At 48.5% G+C, this 21,856-nt stretch overlaps 1 protein-coding gene across 1 annotated transcript in view; it reads right to left on the reverse strand.

The window, feature by feature from the left end:
- Nucleotides 1-19,966, reverse strand: part of PCP4 (Purkinje cell protein 4) — a 61,020-nt gene extending 41,054 nt beyond the window's left edge. The window contains exon 1 of the mRNA XM_006935852.5: nucleotides 19,815-19,966. Coding sequence (XP_006935914.1) covers nucleotides 19,815-19,823 — 9 coding nt within the window. The 5' untranslated portion in view covers nucleotides 19,824-19,966. The remainder of the gene's footprint in view (nucleotides 1-19,814) is intronic.
- Between the last annotated feature and the right edge of the window lie 1,890 nt (nucleotides 19,967-21,856).

Here is a 21,856-nt window from a genome sequence, read left to right on the forward strand (position 1 = left end):
GGGACTAAAGCCAGGGATGCAGGTGAGGGACCATGATTCACACAGAAGTGAGTGGAGTCAAGGGGGGTTTTCCATATTTTGCTCAGTGTGAGTCATGGCACCCCAACCGGCCGGGCATCCCTGGGGACATCCCTTACTGAAGTCTCTGTCCCTGCCTCTGAGAAGGAAAGATCGCGACTCTGGCTCCTGCCGGCCACGAGTCAGGACCTGGCAGTGAGTAGGCGTGCTCTCCCTGTCCATCAACAACAGCGCGGGCCACAGTGGGCATTACTCAGTGGTATCAACTGGATGGCATCTCTCTATCAAGAGAAGGCAAAGTCCTTGTTTGAAGGCATTTTTTTTTAAAGGACGTTGCTGTCTCTTCCCATCATCTGGCCTCTCTTGGCTTCTGTCTGCCAACTAGTTGTAGAGATTTGGCAAAAGAAGGAAAGAAAAACCCATCTCATTCCCATGCTGCCTCGGAAGCAGGTGCAACTTAACACCATCTATCCCCTGGGGATGCGTTTTCTCCTAAGTAATTTTTCTCCTTGGTGCTGTCCTGCTGTTGTCGATATTCAGATTTCCAATGGTTTCAGGGTTTCTATTGTGCCTGAAATGGTAACATCGTGATGAGCAGCTCCTCAGATGGCTCCCAAGTAGGAAGAAAAACGCAAATCTGTCTGCCTGTGGTGTGGGCTGCACACGGGGACCTTGGCGTTTCGGACAGGTTCTCAGAATCCATGCCCTACACTGGAGAGACATCAAGATGGGGACTGACCCCACAGACCTCAGTGCACCCTTCCCAGCACTTTCTCTGTGTTTTCTCTCAGTCACCGTGTTTATAAAGAAACAAAAAGGCATGTTGCTACAGCTTTTTAAAATTTATTTTAATTTTTTTATTTAAAACAAATTTTTTAATGTTTATTTATCTTTGAGAGAGAGAGAGAGAGAGCAAGCTGGGAAAGGGCAGAGAGAGAGAGGGCGACACAGAATCTGAAACAGGCTCCAGGCTCTGAGCTGTCAGCACAGAGCCCGACGCGGGGCTCGAACCCGTTGACCTCGAGATCATGACCTGAGCTGAAGTCGGATGCTTAACCGACTGAGCCACCCAGGCGCCCCTCCATGGAACGACAGTTAACATTTTATTGACAGAGGTTCATGAGTCTCTTGGATGAAATATCAGACTCTAAATGAACAGTGGAGCAAAATCCATGGCCCCGGCACAGTGAAATGGGCTGGTCGGCCAGAAAGTAGTTGATGATTGCTTGGGGCTGCTACGATCATTGAATGGCTTCTTGGGAACATCAAAGCCACGTCATTAAAAGCCTCCTCCAAATCAAAGTCCCTGAATTTGTCTGAAGAGCAGAAGTGACTTTTATGCCAACATTAGGTGATAAGGACAGAATGGATTTAATTTCTTGCCACTGATATTTTAAATCGCCTACAATTCTCCTAGTAACATTCTGAAAATGGAGCATTAGAAATTCTACTAATTTAGTCCCTAAAGGTATAGGAACGAATGTCAAAAGAGAACTTCGGCTGGAAGGGTTTAAAAAAAAAAAAAAGGCTGGCCAAAAAAAAAAAAAAAGAAAAAGAGAAAAAAAAGCGATGGGATCTTCGAAGACAAGTGAAGTAACCCCCATAATTTTTCAGCCCCTTCTGTGTGCCCGCTCTCACCCAGGAGAGACACAAAGGCCAAAATTCCACCCCAGATGCTATATTCTGCCCCTAGCATTTTCATCCTGACCTTTATGGTAATAGAAATAATTAGCGCTGCTGTGGGTTAGGCAGACCATTTACAAAAGGAGCCTCATTTTTAGGAATTCGTGCGTGGTTTGTCTTATTGAAATGCACTTTATACTTTGTCCTACCGCCACATTTTAAAATTAGTATTTTCCCCCCTTAAGAACCTTCCCTGTGCCAATTTCCTCTTCAAATAACACTGTTATCTATTTGAACGTTTCGGAAAATAAATGTACAAAGAGAAAAGCATAAAACTGCATATAACCCAACTCATCAGGGTAAATCTTTGTTACCATTTCATGAAATGTTCCAGGATATTTCCTTCCCATCTTTTTTTTCTGTGTGGACACGCACAAATATAGTCTCGGTTTTATAAAAATGGCCACACGCCACACATGCAATTTCATACCTGGTATTTGCTAGAACTTTGAGAACAATTGCTATCTAGTGGCTTCTATGTGGGAGACTCTAATTTTGTATATTTAACGATGTATCTTGTGAGTTCATCATGGATGAGCTCATGTCCTATTAAGTTCATTTATAGTAAACGTCTCTAAATTTTCAAGTCCACGTATCTCAAATATGCCAATAAAATCACTTTGCTTTGTTTATTCAGCAAAGCTCAAAAAGAGGCATAAGACTGTGTGGCTGTCAATTCTCTTTGAAAATGAGGGGCATGGAACGTTCTGAATGCTCCTTGAAATTGGGTGGAATTCACCACAGTGTTTGCATTGTTATTTGTTGAACTGTGTGCCCCCAAAATTGAGTATTAACCTCTAGTACCTCAGAAAGTGACCTTATTAGGAGCCCAGGTCCTTACAGAGCTAATCAAGTTCCAATGAGCTCCTTAGGATGGGCCCTAATTCAATATGACTGAGGGCTTTATAAAAACGGGAAATGTGGGGGTGCACGGGTGGCTCAGTCGGTTAAGCATCCGACTTTGGCTCAGGTCACGATCTCAGGGTTCGTGAGTTCGAGCCCCGCGTCGGGCTCTGTGCTGACAGCTCGGAACCTGGAGCCTGCTTCAGATTCTGTGTCTCCCTCTCTCTCTGCCCCTGCCCCACTTATGCTCGCTCTCACTCTTCTCTCTCTCTCTCTCTCTCTCTCTCTCTCTCTCTCTCTCTCTCTCTCAAAATAAATAAACATTTACAATTTTTGAAAAATGGGAAATGTGGACACAGACATGCATAGGGGGAAGATGCAAAGACCAGATGGTCATCTGTAAGCCAAGGAGAGAGCCTGGGGCAGATTCTGACTCACAGCCTCAGAAGGAGCCAATCTTCTGATGCCTTGCCCTTGGACTTCAGCTTCCAGGACTGTGGGACAATACAGTTCTGTTGTCTAAGCCCATGGGAAAGCCCAGATTTCTCCACTTGGGCAGAAAACTAGATGCACACAAAAGAAAGATCTGCCGCTGGCCTTACCCGGGATGCCCCCGAACCCTAGTCACAGAGGAGAGCCAAGGACACCCCAGGCTCCAGTGCCCAGAGCACAGAGGAGGGTGTCCTCCTTCTGTACCACTTGGGGAACCCCCTCTCCTTGGGGTGTGCAATTCTGTAGGCATGGGCTGAATTCTCTCCCGAACCCCCAACCACATGGAGGGAGGATGCTGTCTCTGGGCCAGAAGGAAGATACGTGTCCTCCTAAAACCAGTTGTCCAGCTCAGAGCCCTGGGTTTCCCAGCCACCAGCAGGGATGGGGGGAAGGAGGTATGGGCAGAGCAAAGTGACCGCCCGGGGACCTGAGGCGGCCCTGAGGCACTTTCTTCTTTGCTGTGTGGGAAGGGAGCCTCCCTAGCCCTCTCTCCCAGATGGGCTCGAAGAGGCCCCGTGAGCAGGTGGCAGTGTCCATTTAAGGAACAGGACGGAAACCCATTTATAGACCGGGGCTGCAGCGGCTATGCAGGGGCAAGGACTCCTCTATCACCGGATGTCGTCTCTGCAGCTTGAGACGCGGGCGTGATTTACGAGAACCGGGACTGTCCTCACTCTCTTGATCATTTTCCTACCTTTCTAATGCTCCGGCTACCAGTTATCAAGCACCTGTACAAGCCTATGTGTCATGTGCTGCTCGAGACCGTGTGAATAGCTTGCATCATAAATGGGGAAATTGTTATTTAAGGTGCGATGCTGAAGAATGTAGGTTCTGGAGCTAAGGATGGAAGAAGGCACGGACTCTAAAGGCACACAAAGAACTTTATGGGGCGGCAAAATAGTCGATATCTCAATTATAAGACAGCACTCATGTCAAAACTCAACAAGGATGCAACTAAAAAAGATAACTTTTCGGGGCGCCTGGGTGGTGCAGTCGGTTAAGCGTCCGACTTCAGCCAGGTCACAATCTCACGGTCCGTGAGTTCGAGCCCCGCGTCAGGCTCTGGGCTGATGGCTCGGAGCCTGGAGCCTGTTTGCGATTCTGTGTCTCCCTCTCTCTCTGCCCCTCCCCCGTTCATGCTCTGTCTCTCTCTGTCCCAAAAATAAATAAACATTGAAAAAAAAACTTAAAAAAAAAAAAAGATAACTTTTACTAGATGCAAGTTATACCTTAGTAAACATGACCCAATAAATAAATGGAAAGAAAGAAAGAAAGAAAGAAAGAAAGAAAGAAAGAAAGAAAGAAAGAAAGAAGGAAGGAAGGAAGGAAGGAAGGAAGGAAGGAAGGAAGGAAGGAAGGAAGGAAGAAAGGAAGAAAAGGAAGGAACGTGTCCTGCATTCCTGGAATCAGACTGTCCAGACTCTCCCAGCCAGCCCTGCCACTTAGCAGCTGTGTGACCCTGTGCAGGTCACTTGACTTCTCTGGGCCTCAGTTTCTGCGTCTAAAAAGCCAGGACAACACTATCCCTACTTCATCAGGCCGTGAGAATTACACGTGATACAAATGGTCTCAGTGCATGGATCTGGTCCCTGAAAGGAATCAGATGGCAACATAATGGGAAACCAGGCTCCAAAAGAAGTCTGCCTCTTTCCTTTCTGTTTTGTTCAATTTGCAACAAGCTAAGGAACTAAAGGCACATTGGGCTCAGCAGTTTGGGGACCAGGAGAAGCCCCAGCTCCCACAAGTGGCCAAATGACCCTGCACAAGTGATTTCATTCTTCTCATCTTGGTTCCGTTTCTTCTCCATGAAGGATTAAACTTAAATTAAATTAAATTAAATTATTAAATTAAATTAAATTAAATTAAATTAAACCTATAGCTCATATGGCTATCATGAGAATCTAAAGAGAGAATATTAGGATTTGTGATTATTTTTTTTTATAAAGGAGGTAGTCTCTACCTGTTAGCTAATATTAATTTCAGTCGAAGCTTCCTGGACCTCTATTCCCAGTGTGGATGTGTTTTGTGCGCTGATACAAATGACAGCTTGTATTTTTTCTAGAAAGAGAAGATGCGGGAGGAGGGTAGGGCGGTGACCGAAGAGAGTGGGGAGACCTGAGTGGCCCTGGGGCAGCGTGTGTGCAGCAGACCCGTGTGCAGAGTCCCTGCGTGGCTGAGGTTGGAAAGGAAGCGTGAGCCGATCCCCAGCCCCCTCCACTGACCCCAAGGGTCTGCAAGGGCCAGAACGACCCGTGAATGTGGAGGTCATCATCCACCTTCCACTTCTGAACGACACCCAGAGGAACGCTTCTCCGTCTGCCCCACTCCCTTCTCTGCCCTCCTAAAGTGGGGTCGGTTCCTCAGAATATCCTCGAGATGCAGGTTGTCGGCATAAAGGGCAGATGCTTTCTACGGCCACTGCTGTGACTGACACAAAGGACAACGGTAGGCTCTCAGACAAAGACACAGGTACCCAAACGCTCATGATTTCTCACAGTGTGCACAGAAGATACCAGATCCACGCGGAGCAGAAAAGGACAGAAGAGACTGGCTTTCTCTCCCCATCCCATCCCGGGAGCTACGGCCAGTCAGCCCAATGCCGGGAGAAAGAAGAAAGGTACAACACTGTCAATAAAAGATGAATATAAAGGCAGAAACAGAGATGTGCCCACAAACTAACTCAGTAAAGGACGCATCGACCTTACACAGATGATGAGGGGGAAAAAGCAACAAGGATCGTCATTTTTCTAGAACTAAATGAAACCTCTACCATACCCCTGTGAAAACACGAAGGCTGCCTGTCCCCCCTATAGTCGTGTTATTTTTAGGGCACTTTTATATTTCAAAGGCCAGAGAAGCTGCCATGAGGCCAGAGACCACGTTCCCCCAGATCACAGAGGCCACAGAGAAAGACCTCTTTGCTTCGCTTTCACCCATAACACCAGGACTTCATTCCTGCCTCCTTTCCCCGGGACAACTAGTAGAACGCAATGCTGGGCATCATCAAACGAAGGCCAAAGCGTGGCCAAAGACCGCAGAATGAAAGAGCCACCGTGGGCAGGAGACTCTAACCGGCCAGCCACCCCGGGCACCGAACGGTCACCCACCACGGCCACATGGCTCCACCGTGGTTGAGCCGGTCGTGATTTACCGCCGCGCTCAACTTCCTCATCAGAGCAGGAAAGAGCCTAAGCCACATCCACGGTTGACCAAGAGAGGCCGCAGTTAGGGCTGACTGAAAGATCAGGCTTCCCAGTTTGGCCACGACTCTTCCCTTTTTCCCACCAAGACGGCCGGCTCTGTCCCTGCAAAGCAACAGCGTGACAACCCTCTGAAGCGGGGGGACGGTCACTCCCATTTGATGGATGCACGGCCGGAGACGCTGAGCGAGAGGTTTAGTGACACGGCCGAGGATTGGCAGCCGCTGAGTGGAAGGGGACGGGGCTCGGACGCAGGCAGACGGCACCCCTACTGCCGCAGTTTGCGCGTCTACGGGGGACACCACCGCCTTGGAGGATGGGAGGTCTGCCTCTGATGGCGCCCCTGCCCTCAACAGTACCGGTATTCTGTGCCTCGACCCATCTGGTGGCAGAGTAGGCATCGATGGTGCTTCCTGACCCTCCTGATTGTAGACGTCCACCCACATCACACAAAATTCCGTGGGTGAAAATGCACAGACGGTTTCAGGGGACGGTTGGGGTGAACGCACGTCACAAGGTTGTCGGCCACCCTGGGAACCACCACGCGGTCGGTGTTCAGGCCACTGTGACACCGCACCTGCAGACGCCTTTCCCACACCCGTGACAACGGGGCTTGGGGACAGCCCGATGGCTCTGGCTCAGTAATTCCCTCTGTCCAGGTGTCCTGATTTCTTTTTCACACATTTAACTAGTTTCGCGGACTCCTCTCCGTGCGTTCCTCCTATGGAGGCTGAAGCCCAGTGTCGTGCGCTGACTCCTTGAGATAAAACGCAGATACTAACCTGGCACCGGGTCCTCCTCAGCGCGCTTCTCCCGGGGTGGAGGGAGGCGTGGGGGGGGGGGGGGCTTGAGGCTTCAGAAGCTGGAGACTTTCTTTTTTGGTAATAAAGAAGCAGCCAGCTTTTCTCCCCCACTCAACTAAAACGAAAATAGCTTCAGAACTCGTACAAGTCTGAGGTTGTATACTTCTGGAAGAAACGGGACTGCCTGGTCATAAATCAGCTGTCACGGCCCGAGGAGCGAATTGAGACGGATTAGAAGACCGGATGAAGCTGTCCAGGGCTATTTGATCAGCTGCGCCCCGGGGAGGTGAAAATTCTAGCAATCTCCCCGCTGGAAACAGAATGCACACATGCCCACCAGCAAGCACCGCCTCCCAACTCAGCCTCACGCCCTGCCTCCTTCATGGTGGGTATTCGCTCCCTCTCTCATTTTTAAACCCCTACAAAATCCAGACCCACGTAGTCTGCTGGAAAACCAACTCTGCTGTAATTTACATCGCGGTCCCGCTCCTGGGACAGGGCTGATGGGAATGGCTGAAGCTTGGGCCACCGCGTGGCTTCATATCTGCACATACTGACCCTGGATCCTGCTCCGATGAAAACCCTTTACTTCCCAAGCACGAAATGTTTCTTTAATTGAACAAGCCTCATGCACCTGCTCTCCGTGTCCCTTGACATGCCCCTCCCCCCCCCCCCCCCCCCGGGGAAGAAGCCATGAGGGCCTGAGCAGGCCACCTGAAACATTCATCGGAGTCAACAACCCACCCTTGGCAAAGACGTTTGGAATCGGAATGTGGGGAGTTTTTCATATTGGGGTCATCGTTTAGCATTTATACGGTCTTTGAAAAGCATATGCTTTCCAAGTGCTTTTTAATCAGTTTTATTACTCCCACCTCGCAGCAGACCTGCAGGGTCAGGTCAAAAATCATCTGATTTCTTATGCCAGCATGCGGCTAGGTGGGCTTCCTTAGAGCCAGCCTCAGTGGTCCATCTCCTTCAGAGGGAAGGCCCTCGAGCCACTTGCATCCATGGTCAGGCATGGGCCATTCTGAAAACCTCCTCTCGGTGAGGGAAAAAAAGAATATATCTATCTATCTATAAATATTATCTATATATAAATATACAGATAATATATATAGATAAATATATATATATATATGGCCCCTGACATTGCAAAGGGATTACATGTTTCATTAGTGCGCACACTTTCTCTCTCCGCCCCCCTCTCTCTCCACCAAAAAGCAATCAGGCAGCCCCCAGCCTCAGCCAGAGCCAGCCTCGTGGCCATGTGACCCATGCAGTCATATAGGACCCATGAGTCCGGCTCAGAAAGGCCCCAAGCTTGGTAATGCTCTGTCATCATGGTCTTGAAAATTCTTTTGAAGTATACTTATTTATTTTGAGAGAGAGAGAGAGAGAGAGAGAGAGAGAGAGAGAGAGAGAGAGAGCATGAGCAGGGGAGGGGCAGAGAGAGAAAGGGAGACAGAATCCCAAACAGGCTCTGCACCATCAATGCAGAGCCCGATGCGGGCTTGATGTGGGGCTTGAACCCACAAACTGTGAGATCATGACCTGAGCCGAAACCAAGAGTCAGAATTCTAACCGACTGAGCCACCCAGGAACCCCCGCCTTCCGTCTTGAAATTCTTAATAATGTCTACCATGGAGCCCCACGTTTCTGTCTTCCACCAGGCCCCACCAAGTGTCACTGCCCTGCCCCCGCAGTCCAATCACAGGCTCCCCCAGGACTTTCCAGTGCTTTCTGAGCTACCGGGACCTCAAAAGAGACTTCTCCCAAAGCCGGGTGGGAGCAAACAATTATAGAGGCTGCTACTTGTCTTTAAATCGCCTCATCTCTGAGGGAGATCTGCTAGATTCTTCAGTTCCTTCTTCATCGAAATACAAAAGGGACAGAGGAGCAGAGAGTGGGGTCCCCTGAGGGTGCGGCTTGTAGCTGAAGTTCCGTGAGGCTGCCTTTATGCTTTTGTCATGCAAGAATTCGAAATCCTCATCCAAAACTCAATTGTCTGGGAGCTCTCTCATGAATTTCAGCCAAATCTGACTCTCAGCAAGAACTCAGCCAAAAAAAAAAAAAAAAATGATGGCAGGGGAATTCACTAAACAGCGCCCCCCGAAATGAATCTGCCCCGAAGATGGGAAGGATTAAATCTAGATGGAAAAATAACAATAAACTTGCATGAGGTATTTGGTAGAGGACTTGACTAATTGCTACATCTATTTTAGGAAGTTATCTTCCAGAATAGGTAAAAGAGCCCACATTTCTGAGGTATAGAACATTGCCAGAAATAATATTTGCGATGCGGCACTGTATTATCTCTATCTTTTGACAGGACTTATGCATATGTGAGAACAGAGTTATAAATATAGGGATGAGCCCATGCCTCGAACAAACTCCGAAGAGAAGAAATTATGCCACCAGGGGTCTCCGAGGTGCGACGTGTGCAGTGATATTTCACCCTGGACAAACAGTAATCCTCGCACAGAAGGTAGGCTACAGGCATATCTAAATTCACTTAGGCACTTCTCACAAGTAGAACGTGGAACTTTTAAAATAAAACAACATGCACAACTACACGTGTAATCTTCTTCCAATGTACCGAACAGATTTTACTCACTTAGCACTTTTAAAGGGAGACGTGATAATTTAAATAGAACCCAAATATTCACTGACACATGTATGGGAATTTATATCACTAGGCAAGAGGCATAAATCGACTGTACTATCATTCTAGATACCTATCTGTTCATGGGACTCAGACTGCTAAAGCCCTATGTGGGTCTAAAATTCATGACTTTGAAGACTAACCATCAGCCATGGTGGTTATTTCTCAATCAATATGTATGGAGACCCTACTTCTGGAAGCATGGACTCCACGGGGAAGCTTTCTCTGAACACATCCTTCTCCTCCTTCCTAAGCCTCCACAATGGCTATAGGCTGTACATCCCTGGCAATCAGTGTACACAGTGAAGAGACCTGTAGCCCAGTTAATTTTATGTGATTCTGTCTCCGGGGCTAGCCTCCCAGCCACGCCTTATTCATTCACCCAGCACAACGTACAACACACAATGGAGTCCCCATCCATGTAGGTTGAATGGCATGTGCCGGGGAGAGGAAAAGGGACGACACAAGTCTGTCCTTTCAAGTTTCGTAATCTAGAAGGCGGAAGGAAATGTGACTGACCAAATACGTGATTTCTGATTTACACACGCAGTGGTTTCGACCATAGACAGGGCCCCCATTCTGGGAGGAAAAGTTTTTTTTAAGAGTTTTATCTGGGGGTTCAGAATGTTCTTTCTTACGCAGAGCCAAGGAGAGTAAGGCAAGGTAATAAAGGAGACTGGTGTAAAGTCAATGTCAAGGAAGCTGCCAGGTGAGGCAGAAGAGGATTTGTCAACGGAGACCTCAATGAGGGACTTTTGGGGCAATGGTGCGATGACGTTTACCAGCCACTTCTTGTGTTATTGGGGTTGGGGCGGGGGGGAGGCTCAGAGGGCATACTTGAACCTCTAGAGATCAAGTGGAAGACCTGGGGAGGGAAAGAATGACTTGGTCAAGATCCCTGTAGCTGCTCTTTTTTCACTCAAGACTAATGGAAAAAAAAAAAAATCCAGGACAATATTGTTTCTCATGTATTTCATGCCCAAGTCCTAAATGGAATTGGGGCAGGTGTAAAAGAAATTGGGTTGTGTCCAGGATATGCCAGGAAATGAGAAATGTAATAGGAGGGGAAGTGTGTAAGTGAAACTCACGCTGGCTTTTCCTCAAAAAGCTCTGTGGTTTTGAGCAAAATTCGCCTTTGGGCACTCAGTTCCCTATTTGAAAATGACTCCTTTGAGGGAAATGACAAATACGGTCTCCTTGAATTCTCTGAATTCTAAGCAGAACCATAGAAACGACAGTCTTTCTCTAGGTCAGTGGTTTTGAAACAGGGCGACTACACCCCAAGAAAGGGCAAGGCCACCATGTTCGGCTGCACAGGTTGTGCACAGCACAACCCCAGGGGGCACCACTGGTAGACGGCAGCCAAGAATGGCATCTCTGGGGCTGTAAGGTGCTTAATTCTCACATGCACAGTGAAGAAAACTTTGACATTTCTCTTCACATCTGTTTAGAATCAAAGGTCTATAAGGACGAAATTAGGTTTTATCAATAGCTACTCTCAGGATCGATACTGACATTGTCACTTGGTGAGTAGGGAAGAATGGGGTTCCCGTGACTCTTGGCTTGCTCTCAGAACACCACCACATGCTGCAATGCAGCTCCTTGAGCCCTGGGAGGAGGATTTACAGATTATGTAATCTACTTTTAACTGAACTAATCTCCCCACTAAGTAGGTGAGTGACTTTTAAAAAGTCTCACACAGGGGCACCTGGGTGGCTCAGTCAGTTAAGTATCTGACTCTTCCTCTCCACTCAGATCATGATCTCACATTTTGTGAGATCGAGCCCCACATCCGCCTCTGTGCTGACAGTGCGGAGCCTGCTCAGGATTCTCTCTCTCTCTCTCTCTCTCTCTCTCTCTCTGCCCCTCCTCTGCTCATGCTCACTCTCTATCTCACTCTCTAAAAATAAATCAATTTTTAAAAATGTTGTTAAAAAAAGTGTTGCCTAGTCACACTCCACAATACGGACAAACCTGGAGGACCTTATGCTGAGTATAATCAGCCAGGCACAAAAGGACAGATACTCTGTGATTCCATGTCTATAAGGTCCCTAGAGGAGTCAGATACATAGAGACATTTGATACATAGAGACAGGAAGTAGAAAGGTGGTCACCAGGGATAAGGGGAACAGGAAAGGGGATTTGCTGTTTAATAGGTAATGGAATTTCAGTTTCACAAGATGAAACCGTTATGGAGGTCTATTTTGTAACAAAATAAATAAACCACACTACTGAATTTATACACTTAAAAATGGGTAAGGTGGTCAATTTTATGACATGTGTTTTTTTACCCCACTGAAATTCCTGCATAAAATTTCACAGATTGAAAAGAATACTAACACTGTCAGCAAAAGCAAGAAGAAAACAATAGAAATGTGAACCGATCCTGCTAGATTCGTTCTGGGATATCTTCATGAGCACCAACATGAGCCTCTAAACCACAGCCATCAAGTTAGGCTCACAAGGAAGCCCCGTTACCAGGACTATCTGACCAATTCGTGGCATCGGGGATTTCTCGGTGTATCAAACAGGTGTCGGGAAATGTGAAAAGGAAAAGTCCAGGTACACTGTGCCATTTGGCCAGGCTCAGGGAAAGAAAAGTGCTATTTTTCTAATAATCCCTAATGAAAGAGTGATGTTACTTATAAGGAAATTATATATGTGAGAACCTTCCATTTATATATGTAAGAACCTTCCAGGCGCCTGGCTAGCTCAGTTGGGAGTGCGTGCAACTCTTGATCTTTGGGGTTGTAAGTTCAAGCCCCATGTTGGGTATAGAGATTACTTAAAAATAAAAAAAAAAATCTTTAAAACATTCTTTAAAAATAATTAACAGGCCTAATTTCTTAATAATTTTTAAATAGTGGGACTTAGCCCTTGATGGGCATAAAAGTATATTGACTAAAGAAGAAAATCTTGGCGGAAAAGAGAGAACACACTTTCTTGTCCCATTTTAACTGTCTTGTTTGGGTAAGACAAATGTTAATGAGTATTGCTACCTGCAGGGTCCTCTTTCCAGGCATTGCATAAAATTAAAATAACTAATCACTTTGTTAGAACCTTAGCCAAGCCACAGATGTGGGGGTATGAGGACAGATGACCGTTTCTTTTGTCACGACTCTCCTCCACAGTTTGGGATTGTGATAGCAGAAAAAGCATGATCTCAAGCCAAACCAGGTCCAACCCCAGCTATCAAATAGCTGTCCGGGAGTCATAAACAAATATTTAAAAACTAACACTCAAAAGGCAATCCAGACCATTGGGTGAAGGCTTGAAGTATGGATGATTGAGATATTTCAGTCTTGGCAAAGCCCATGACTTCCTCAAACCAGAGGCAGAAACCTTCCAGGGAAAAGGACTCTCCTGTTCTCTAGTCTAGTTTCCATTGTGGTATGAAAACTGCCTTATTGCAATAATTCTATCAATTCACACTTTTTGGCTTCTTTCCCCTTAGATGTTCTGCAGGCGAATTTTCAATTTGTGGATGATTACCTACCTGCTTTATGATTCCAATTTGTCTTCTTTTTATTTATAAGGTGGCAGTTTTAGAGTAAAATGTAAAATAATGGCATTTAGTGGGTGATTGATTTTTCCACTGGCAATGTTATAAACATGGCCAAGCATTTCCCTTTCAGAGGTGGAACGAGAAGTAATTCAGTGAGATTCTGAGGCATAAATTTCGGGCTATGTGTAAGGCACAAACAATATTCAAGCAGATTGATGCCTGGCATGTGTAACTTACATGGAATTGTTCATGTACAACAGCCCAGAAATGGATGTTGGATTTATAGGTCTGGGCCACCGGTGGGTGTGTCAGGCTTGCGTGGCTTATGGCACAGAACAACGATCTGTAGAACACTCTCACACCCATTCCCAAAGTGCACCTGTACCTGTATCTCATTACTTATACCTCACTTCATTCCGAAGGTGGATGAAGAATGGTAAACAGTTGATACCTGGGGACGATAGGAACGTGGAGTCACAGCCTGTTGGACCGCACGGGGACACGGTCGTACATCTCAGTGCCTAACCTCCCAGGGGAGGACACACAAGCCCATCGCTTTTTGTGTAGGAATGGTCACGTCTTCCTAGCTCGAATATAAACCAACTTAAGATATTTAAATAAGCAATTAGAAATGAAAACATTTGGTTAATTCAGAGAAACATCAATGGCTAGTTTTTAAATAGCAATTAAAAACTTGAATAGACAATGTGCTTCCTGTACACAAAGTATATTTTGCCTTCAACGGTGTGCCAGGATCTGCAGTCTGGACGACTGTGATTCGGCACGAATCTTCCTAAAGATCTGCTCGGGCTCTCTCTTATCCCCCTGTAAGCACAGTCAAATTGGTTTTCTATTTCAGTACAGCCAACAGCTTTGTAGGGCATTCGCGGGCTCTGCCTCTCTGGCTGAAGCTCCTTTTGTTTGAATTTCATAGAGCTTATCTGAAGTGAAATAGTCCCAAGGGAGACGACCCCCAACTGTAGGATATTAGAATTCTCTGTCCCTCCCTCAGCGTCCCTGTTTTCCTTGACATTTTTCCAAATGCCAAGAGTTCTTCCTGTCCGGATTCCCTCCACTTCTCATCGCTTTGCCTGCCGTCAGCGCACTTCTTTTGTGTATCTGACAATGTATCCATTTCCAACTTAAAAGGATTTCAATGGCAAACCCAGGTTTCAAACCGGGAGTAAAAAACAAAAGACAGAACTTTTCTTCTCCAAACGTGTCCGGACCACAAATCTCAACGTTTAGAAAAGAGGGGGTCTGGTCTGTTGGTCACGTTAACTGATACCCCCAAATGTATTTATTCATCCAATAAGGGAACGTTACCAAGTGCCAGACCAGGAGCCAGGTCCGGTGGACAATGTAAAGTTGTTCCTGTCCCCAGGAAGCTCACAGTCTAGGGGGGATAATGCTAATAAATAAAAATGCAACCATAATACTTGCTATGGTCTGGATGTTTGTGTTTTTCAAAATTCATGTGCTGAAATCCTAACCCCCACGGCGAAGGCATGACAAGGTGGGGCCTTTGGGAGTGATCAGGTCACGAGTGGGGGGGCCCCAGTGAATGGGACTTGTGCCCTCACAAAAAGAGACCCCAAGGAGCTCCCTGTCCCTCCTTCCACCATATGAGGACACAGGAGGGAGAAGGCTGTCTATGAACCAAGAAGAGGGTTCTCACCGAATCACACTGGCTCCCTGATCTCGGACTCCCTCCCAGCTTTCAGAACCGTGAGCAATAAATTCCTACGATTTATAAGCTGTTCAATCTGTGATACTTTATTATAGCAGCCTGAACAGACTAAGACAATAACAGCATGAGCTTTAGTGCTGTGTTTTATAAAATTATCAGCCAAATATTATATAAATATGTGCATATGCATCCCCTAAAGTCCTTCTTCCCCCCGCAGTGAGAAGCCCTTTCTAGAAAGCCATTCTAAATTAATGAAAAGCCCCAGGCTTGGGCTCATGATATTGTTCAGGTGTTCAAATGGTACAGGGCACACAGTTCACTGAGGACAGAAGGCCCCCAGATGCAGTGTGAACGCCTTCCACCTATAACAACACCTCTAATGAAGCACTGAGGCAGAAATTATAATTTAAAAAAAAAGTTCAGAGAACATATTCATCATAAATTCAAGGCACTTCCCACAACAAAAACCTGTATTTCCTTTTCATCTTGATCACACTATTCAACTAAACCTTTAATAAAATCAACTGCAAGTCATTGACTCAATTCAAAAGAGAAAAACAGTGAGACTTCTTAACCACACACCATCCGATAATGAGGTGCGGGACCGGGGGAACAAAGTTTATGGCAATCCATAAACCATCAGCCCAGCAAACACATTTCCAGGCTGCATTGGGACCTCTGCCCATGCAAGAAAAGTTGCACTGGGAACCAAAGTTGGACCTGGCGTCTTCCTAGACCTGACATCCCCAGGTAGAGTAGAGAGAGTGCCCATCCCGGTGTGATCCAGAGAAACCAGGGGGATCTTGCTGGATTTTCCCGTGTCTCTGCCACTGACTGGTACTCCCCAAATGAGGTTATACTTATAGAAGAAACAGGATCATCATTTGGCCTGCTGCTGCCAGGCCTTTGGGGCCAGTTGGAAAATCCACATTTTATGCAGTTATGCTTGGAATCTGGGTGTAACTGGTCTACCCTGCACAGTTATCTGCAAGCCTGCTCATCCGTCCTCCGGCATCTGCTCGGTTCACTGTGACATCACAAGAAGCACACGACTATGACAATTTTCACTGTAGTTCTGTTCCCTACTATTTATCTTAGCAATGGGTTGTCCCAGTGGCTGCCTAGGTAAGCCCCAAGTGGCGGCTACTTTCGAAAACAAAAATCCTGTCCTTTCTATGCCCCCCTGCAAGATTCAAGGGAGCATTCCTTCCCCTTGCATATCTCTCTCCAGACAATGTTGTTCACTCTTCTCTTCTTCCTTTAGAAACTTAGTGTGTAGGCAGTAGCTTCTGATTCTGTGCTAAGGACAGGCACGTGGGTCTAAAGATTTGCCCTGAAATGTCCTCAGTGTGTTCCCTCCATGCGTCTGACAGGCACAGTCCTTTTGTGGGTGACGTCTGGATGGAAGAAAGGCTTGAAACTCTGGCCCCAAGTTGCAACATCCCATCCAAGCCGATGCAAGAAAAGAGTGGTGACAGTTAGGATCCTGGATGCTTTCCCAAGGGGGTCTCAGGTCTAATTAATAGCTGTCAACTGATGCATTATGCAATGGGAACCCCCCACACACACACACACACTTCCTCAAAAATAGGGTGATGGTGGGTGTCATTTTTCAAACTGATTCTCCAAAAGTGTGCCTTTATTGCATGAAAATCTTGCTCCTGGCTCTCCTAAATCAGTGCTTTTGAAAAGCAACTTAAGGGGCGCCTGGGTGGCTCCATTGGTTAAGCATCCAACTTCAGCTCAGGTCATGATCTCCTGGTTCGTGGGTTTGAGCCCCGCATCGGGCTCTGTGCTGACAGCTCAGAGCCTGCAGCCTGCTTCAGATTCTGTGTGTGTCTCTCTCTCTCCCCCCCGTGCTCACTCACTCTCACTCTCTCTCAAAAATACACAAACATTAAAAAAAATGAAAAGCAACTTAAAAACGCACACCTGGATGAGAAAATGGGACTGTCGGTGTTATGGGACTCCTATTTGGTGGCTCAACAAAGGCAGTCTCATTCTTCTCCTGTGCGGGGGTCCAGGCGGAGAGAAAAGAGGGTGACTTTGTTAACCTTGACTTTGGTGGTTAGGATTTCTGATCCAGTTAATACACCTTAACCTGCATTTTGACCCCTGCTAAATCATCTCCCGGCCCATCTGACATACTTTAATACTGAAATGTAAATTAGACACCCCCACAAACCACCTCCACTCTCTCAGTGCCCTAAATTTGGACTTGACTCCCCTCGCTGTACTGGAGCTGCTCTTTTCAATCGCCTCGTTCCCCAAGCAATGCATTGCCAGGGGGGACGGAGGAGACACTGGGTCGTGGAGTCACCCAGCTGAAAGCCGGCTCCAGGCTCAGTCCCCGAGTCCCCACCTCTCACGGCCTTCTCCCTAAAGGCTAGAAGACCCCATAGGACCAAGGCCCACCGGGGAGCACTTGGCCCTTTGGGGGCCTCTCCTCCCAGCCCCGCCCCAGCACGGCCCCAGGGGAGCAGCTGTGAGCTCAGGGATTTCCGCAGCGGGCACCAAACGCTGCCAGCTGGAGCCAGCGCTCTTTGCCCACCAGACTCCAGCAAATCCCGAAGTCGGAGGAGAGGCTGACAAAACCCCTGGCTTTGGCCCTCTGCAGCAATCAGTGACACGAGTAAGCAAACGATCATCTGGAATCAACCCCTGCCTGAGAGCTATTAAAACAAGAAGACACACGTAATTCACCAAACCAGGCAAAAGCTCTGGGCTGGGGGGACGTTCAGTTCTCTACCCGGAAAGGAGCGTCTGTTCGACTTTATTAAATGTTTTAAGCAGATTTGAGTTCTAGTGAAAGGACTCACTCCCACTCTCTGAGGGACACACACCTGGAAAGTCAGGGATCAGGCAGAGAGCTGGTCACCCAGCTGGCGGCCAGAGCACCGGGGCTGCACGTAACAGAGGGGGGACTAGGTGCAAGAGGGACAGGAGGGAGAAAGGGAGAAGGAGCTGGAAGGGGTGTCGCGGAAGCAAAGGGGGGCAGAGGAGACGGATGCGCCTCCTGCGGGATTTTAGCAACATTAAAGGAAACCCTTGCAGTTGGCTGTTAACGAGGCTGATGGAATAGGGCGGGGGCGGGGGGCGGCCGCAGAGCTGCCCTAATTTTATGTGCAGCAGAAACGAGGCTGTGACCCTAATCGTGGGCTGAGCTGTGGGACGTGTGCTCTCTCCCGGGGGACCCACGGTGAGGTGAACACCGCTGAGCTGAAGCATTCTGGAAAGCTCATGTGTTCACGACGCCGGCCTTCAGCCTCGGCTGCAGATGGGGTGACAGCCGGAGGGGACCCAGCAGGAGCACCACGACCCCAGAAGAGCCCGGGGGGTGGCTGACTATCGAAGAAGGGCCCCCAGCGCTGTACTGCTTTCTGACTCCTCCTCTGGGAAGCCCACTCTCCACAGCCAGCCATGGCTTCTTGTGAGCACAGGTTGCTGACCCAGGGTGGAAGCTTCTGAAGTCTCCAGGAGGCTGCAAGGCACAGAGGCCTGGTCCTCCTCGCCCTGTCTCTGCTCCAGGCCCCAGCTCCCTTTCCCTCGCCCCCTCCCCACCCTCCTCCGGCTCCTTCTGTGACTCCCGGTGCGCAGAAACCGCCCCCGGCGGTCGGCCGACCAGCAAGGCCGCCCAAGCCCTGCCCTTTGCTAGCCGCCGACTTTGAACCGGCTGACCTTGAACTTCTCTCTGCCTCAGTTTCCTCATCTGTCAATGGGGAATAAATACCAGCACCTACCTCACAGGATTTGAGGGGGCAAATAAGGTAACACCAGTGGAGCGCTAGATGCCAAGCTGGGGGCTGAGAACAGACAAAAGTGAGGTGCACTGGCTTTACTGGAGCCCCCGCCCAGCCTTATCTGGGGCTGAGAGGCTTACAGCCTTCCCATCTTCCTCCACACTTGCCCCCTTCCTCACTCGAGCCCTTGGCTCCATCCCAAACCCCATTCCCAAACCGTCTACGCTTTGCCTCCTCTGTCTTCCTGTCATGTTTATGTCAAAAGTCACCCATCGGAGAGACAAACGCAGTGAAGACGCCTCTTATTTCTGAAGTCGTTAATTTTACTCTAGAATTCCCAAAAAAAGGATCACCCATCTGTCAAAAAAAAAAAAAAGACAGAGAAGATAAAAGTAATTATTTAAGTGCCGACCAAAAGGAAATAAAAACGGACTTGTCTCCACTACTGAGCTGAATTAGAGGGTGGTTTGTACAACCCCAAACCTGCCTCGTTTAAAAGAAAGAGAACGTGATCTTTTTGAAATAAAATGAGCTATCTATAGGTTTGCCCCCAACAAAATACCGTCTCTATAAACATATTCAGAGAAGGGACTTGCAACCAGAAGAAATGTAGCTGTTCTTATGTCAAAGTCTCTCCGGTGCCCGAGCCCCATCCCTACACACAGATTTTTCACGGTTCGAGCGATTTGCCTCTTTTACTGACGCTCTAACTAGCTGCAGATGTAGTTTGTGCGGCCGAGCCGTGCAGTCCTTCCCCCACGTCTCTTCCAAGGCTGACTGTCACCGGCTGGCCCGCCTGCCAGCGTCCTGAAAGCCATCCACCAGAGCAAACACGTGAGGACGGGCGGGAAGCACAGCAAACCTCCGGCGAGGCTGAGACCCTCGGCTTTCTCTCCCGAGGTGTCCAACCCAAAGCACTTTCCAAAGTCACGATTAAATCAGAAGCCAACAAGCCATCCCTTTCTTTCCAAGGCGAATTTTTAAAAAGTTGCAAACTTCACCAACGTCTCTGCATCTGCCACCGCAAACCAGGATAGCAACGGGGGTCAGCCCTCCGAGCAAAGAGTCACAGGGCTGATCGACCACCACCCGGAGACCCTTGGCGTCTCCCGAGACCCACTGTGGCCAGCGCACTGGTCACCCCCGAGTCTCCCTCTCCAAGTACGAGGGCCACTCACCTCGCTCATGTTGCTGTAACGCGGCAGTCGCGGGATCCCTGCGCTCAGCACCGTGCTCAGCACCCGGATCGCTGCTCAGGGGTCGCTCTTCCACCGGTCCTGGCTTTTCTCTTAAAAAGGGCTGCCCGGTGGCATCATGCCTCCCGTAAGCCAATGAGATTCATTCACCTGTCTGCACGCCTCGCAGACATCCGAGAGCACGAGGGGCCACCTAGTGGAGCCAGGTGGGAAGTGAGCTGGGTCTCAGCCCCACATTCTGACAAGGGAAAGAGCTGCTAGATTTGTGCGTGGTTTTTTTTTTCTTTTTTAAAGGTCAAAGTCAGAGGTACAAAGGTCATCACCGGTTTGCCATTGTTTACTAATTCAAGGGTCCAGGATTCAAATACGTTTTCAACGTCAGTGAAAAGAATGTTTGCATCTCAGAGGAAGGGCAGTTCTGGAAACACCAGCCCATGCTCTCTCTCTCTCTCTCTCTCCCCCTCGCTTTCCCAGGAGCTGCGGCTTCCCCTTTGTGGCACAGATCCCAGACTTCCAGGAGAACATTCTCCACTGCTCCCGCCCCAACCCCAAATCTGCCAGGCTGTTCGTATCCCGGGCACCTCCTCTCTTGGCAAGAGGTCATAGCAGCGCTGGGACATCGACTTGGAGAGTCACGCTGTGACAAGAGAGGAAGTCTCCGGCCTTATCTGTGTTGTCATAAACTTCACCAGCATCCGGAGGGAGATGCGGGATGGACCGTGGAATCTGTTAAAGATTTCATTGCTGCAGCCTGTCCAGCCTCTCTGTAAAGAGGTTCAGTCCTTTTGCCTGGACTTGTGAGACCCCGAAGAGCCTTCACGGCACCCAAGTGAAGCCTTGACTTTCACAACCGGGATCGTGGCCAGTGCAGGGAATGAGGTGGGTGCCGCGGCCTGTCTCGTTGGCCCAGGGCTGATCAGGACACCCTCCGGCAACTTGCCAGCTCCAGGTTGGCCCTGGGTTCAAGTGGGATTCTCCGACAGTGACGCCCTGTCATGGCAGATACGCCAAACGATGACTCTTCAAAGGACCTACGGGAGATACGAGCATATCCAAGTGACAGCTACCATGTGGGTAAATACACGAGAAACTGGGCAGTTATTACAGTCCTCAGATGCCCCGCGGGGGCCTCACCCATCACCCCGCATGGGGAGACTCTGCCAATAGCTGTATGATGAACCAACACTGAGCTCGGGCCTGTCTCTGATTCCCTCCATTGTCTTCTCTCTGGCCAACGCCACAGCGGCCTCTCCTTTCACCTCCTTTCTCAGGGCCACCTCGGTGAGTGAGAGAAAAGCCACACATCCCCAGTGGGTACCAGCGAGTACAGGCCACCTGCGGAGGCTGAGGCCGGGAGCCAGGGCTCAGAGCTCTTGCATCTACCGTACGGACGTGAGTGACCACGAACAGAAAGCAGCAAGAAACACAAAACTCCTAAGGCTTGTGGGAGCCAGTCTTCTTAACTTATAGCCACTTTACATGGGAATGTGTCTACAGAAAGTCCCCTTTCAATGGGAAGACAGGTACATTCATTATAATAACTCTTCGTTCACAGAGAAACAGAAATGGGTTATATACAGTAAAACCTTGATTTGCGAGCGTGATTCGTTCTGGAAACACGCTTGTAATCCAAAGCACTTGTATATCAAAGCAAACTTCAAGAACCATTGGCTCAGTTGTGATCACGTGACGTTCAGCGTCACGTGCTACTCATATTGCAAGACATCACCCGCTTATCGAGTTAAAATTTATTAGAACTGTTTGGTCATCTTGCGGAACACTCACAGAACAAGTTACTCACAATCCGAGGTTTTACTGTTTACCTATTTGTCTATCCCAACCACACGAATCTTTGGCGAACAAAGGAGCTGCCTGCCAGCACATTCTGACAGCATCCTCCTCATTCTTTTCCTCCCCCACCCCTCCTTGCCCCCAGTGTCACACGTGGGAGGGCCCAGGCAGGGTGCCTTTAGGGTCCCCCAGTGGTTGAGAGTGGGAGACGGAGGAGGGTGGGTCTGCCGAGG

This window comes from Felis catus, chromosome C2 (assembly GCF_018350175.1).
Source record: "Felis catus isolate Fca126 chromosome C2, F.catus_Fca126_mat1.0, whole genome shotgun sequence".
In the NCBI taxonomy this organism is placed as follows: Eukaryota; Metazoa; Chordata; class Mammalia; order Carnivora; family Felidae; genus Felis; species Felis catus.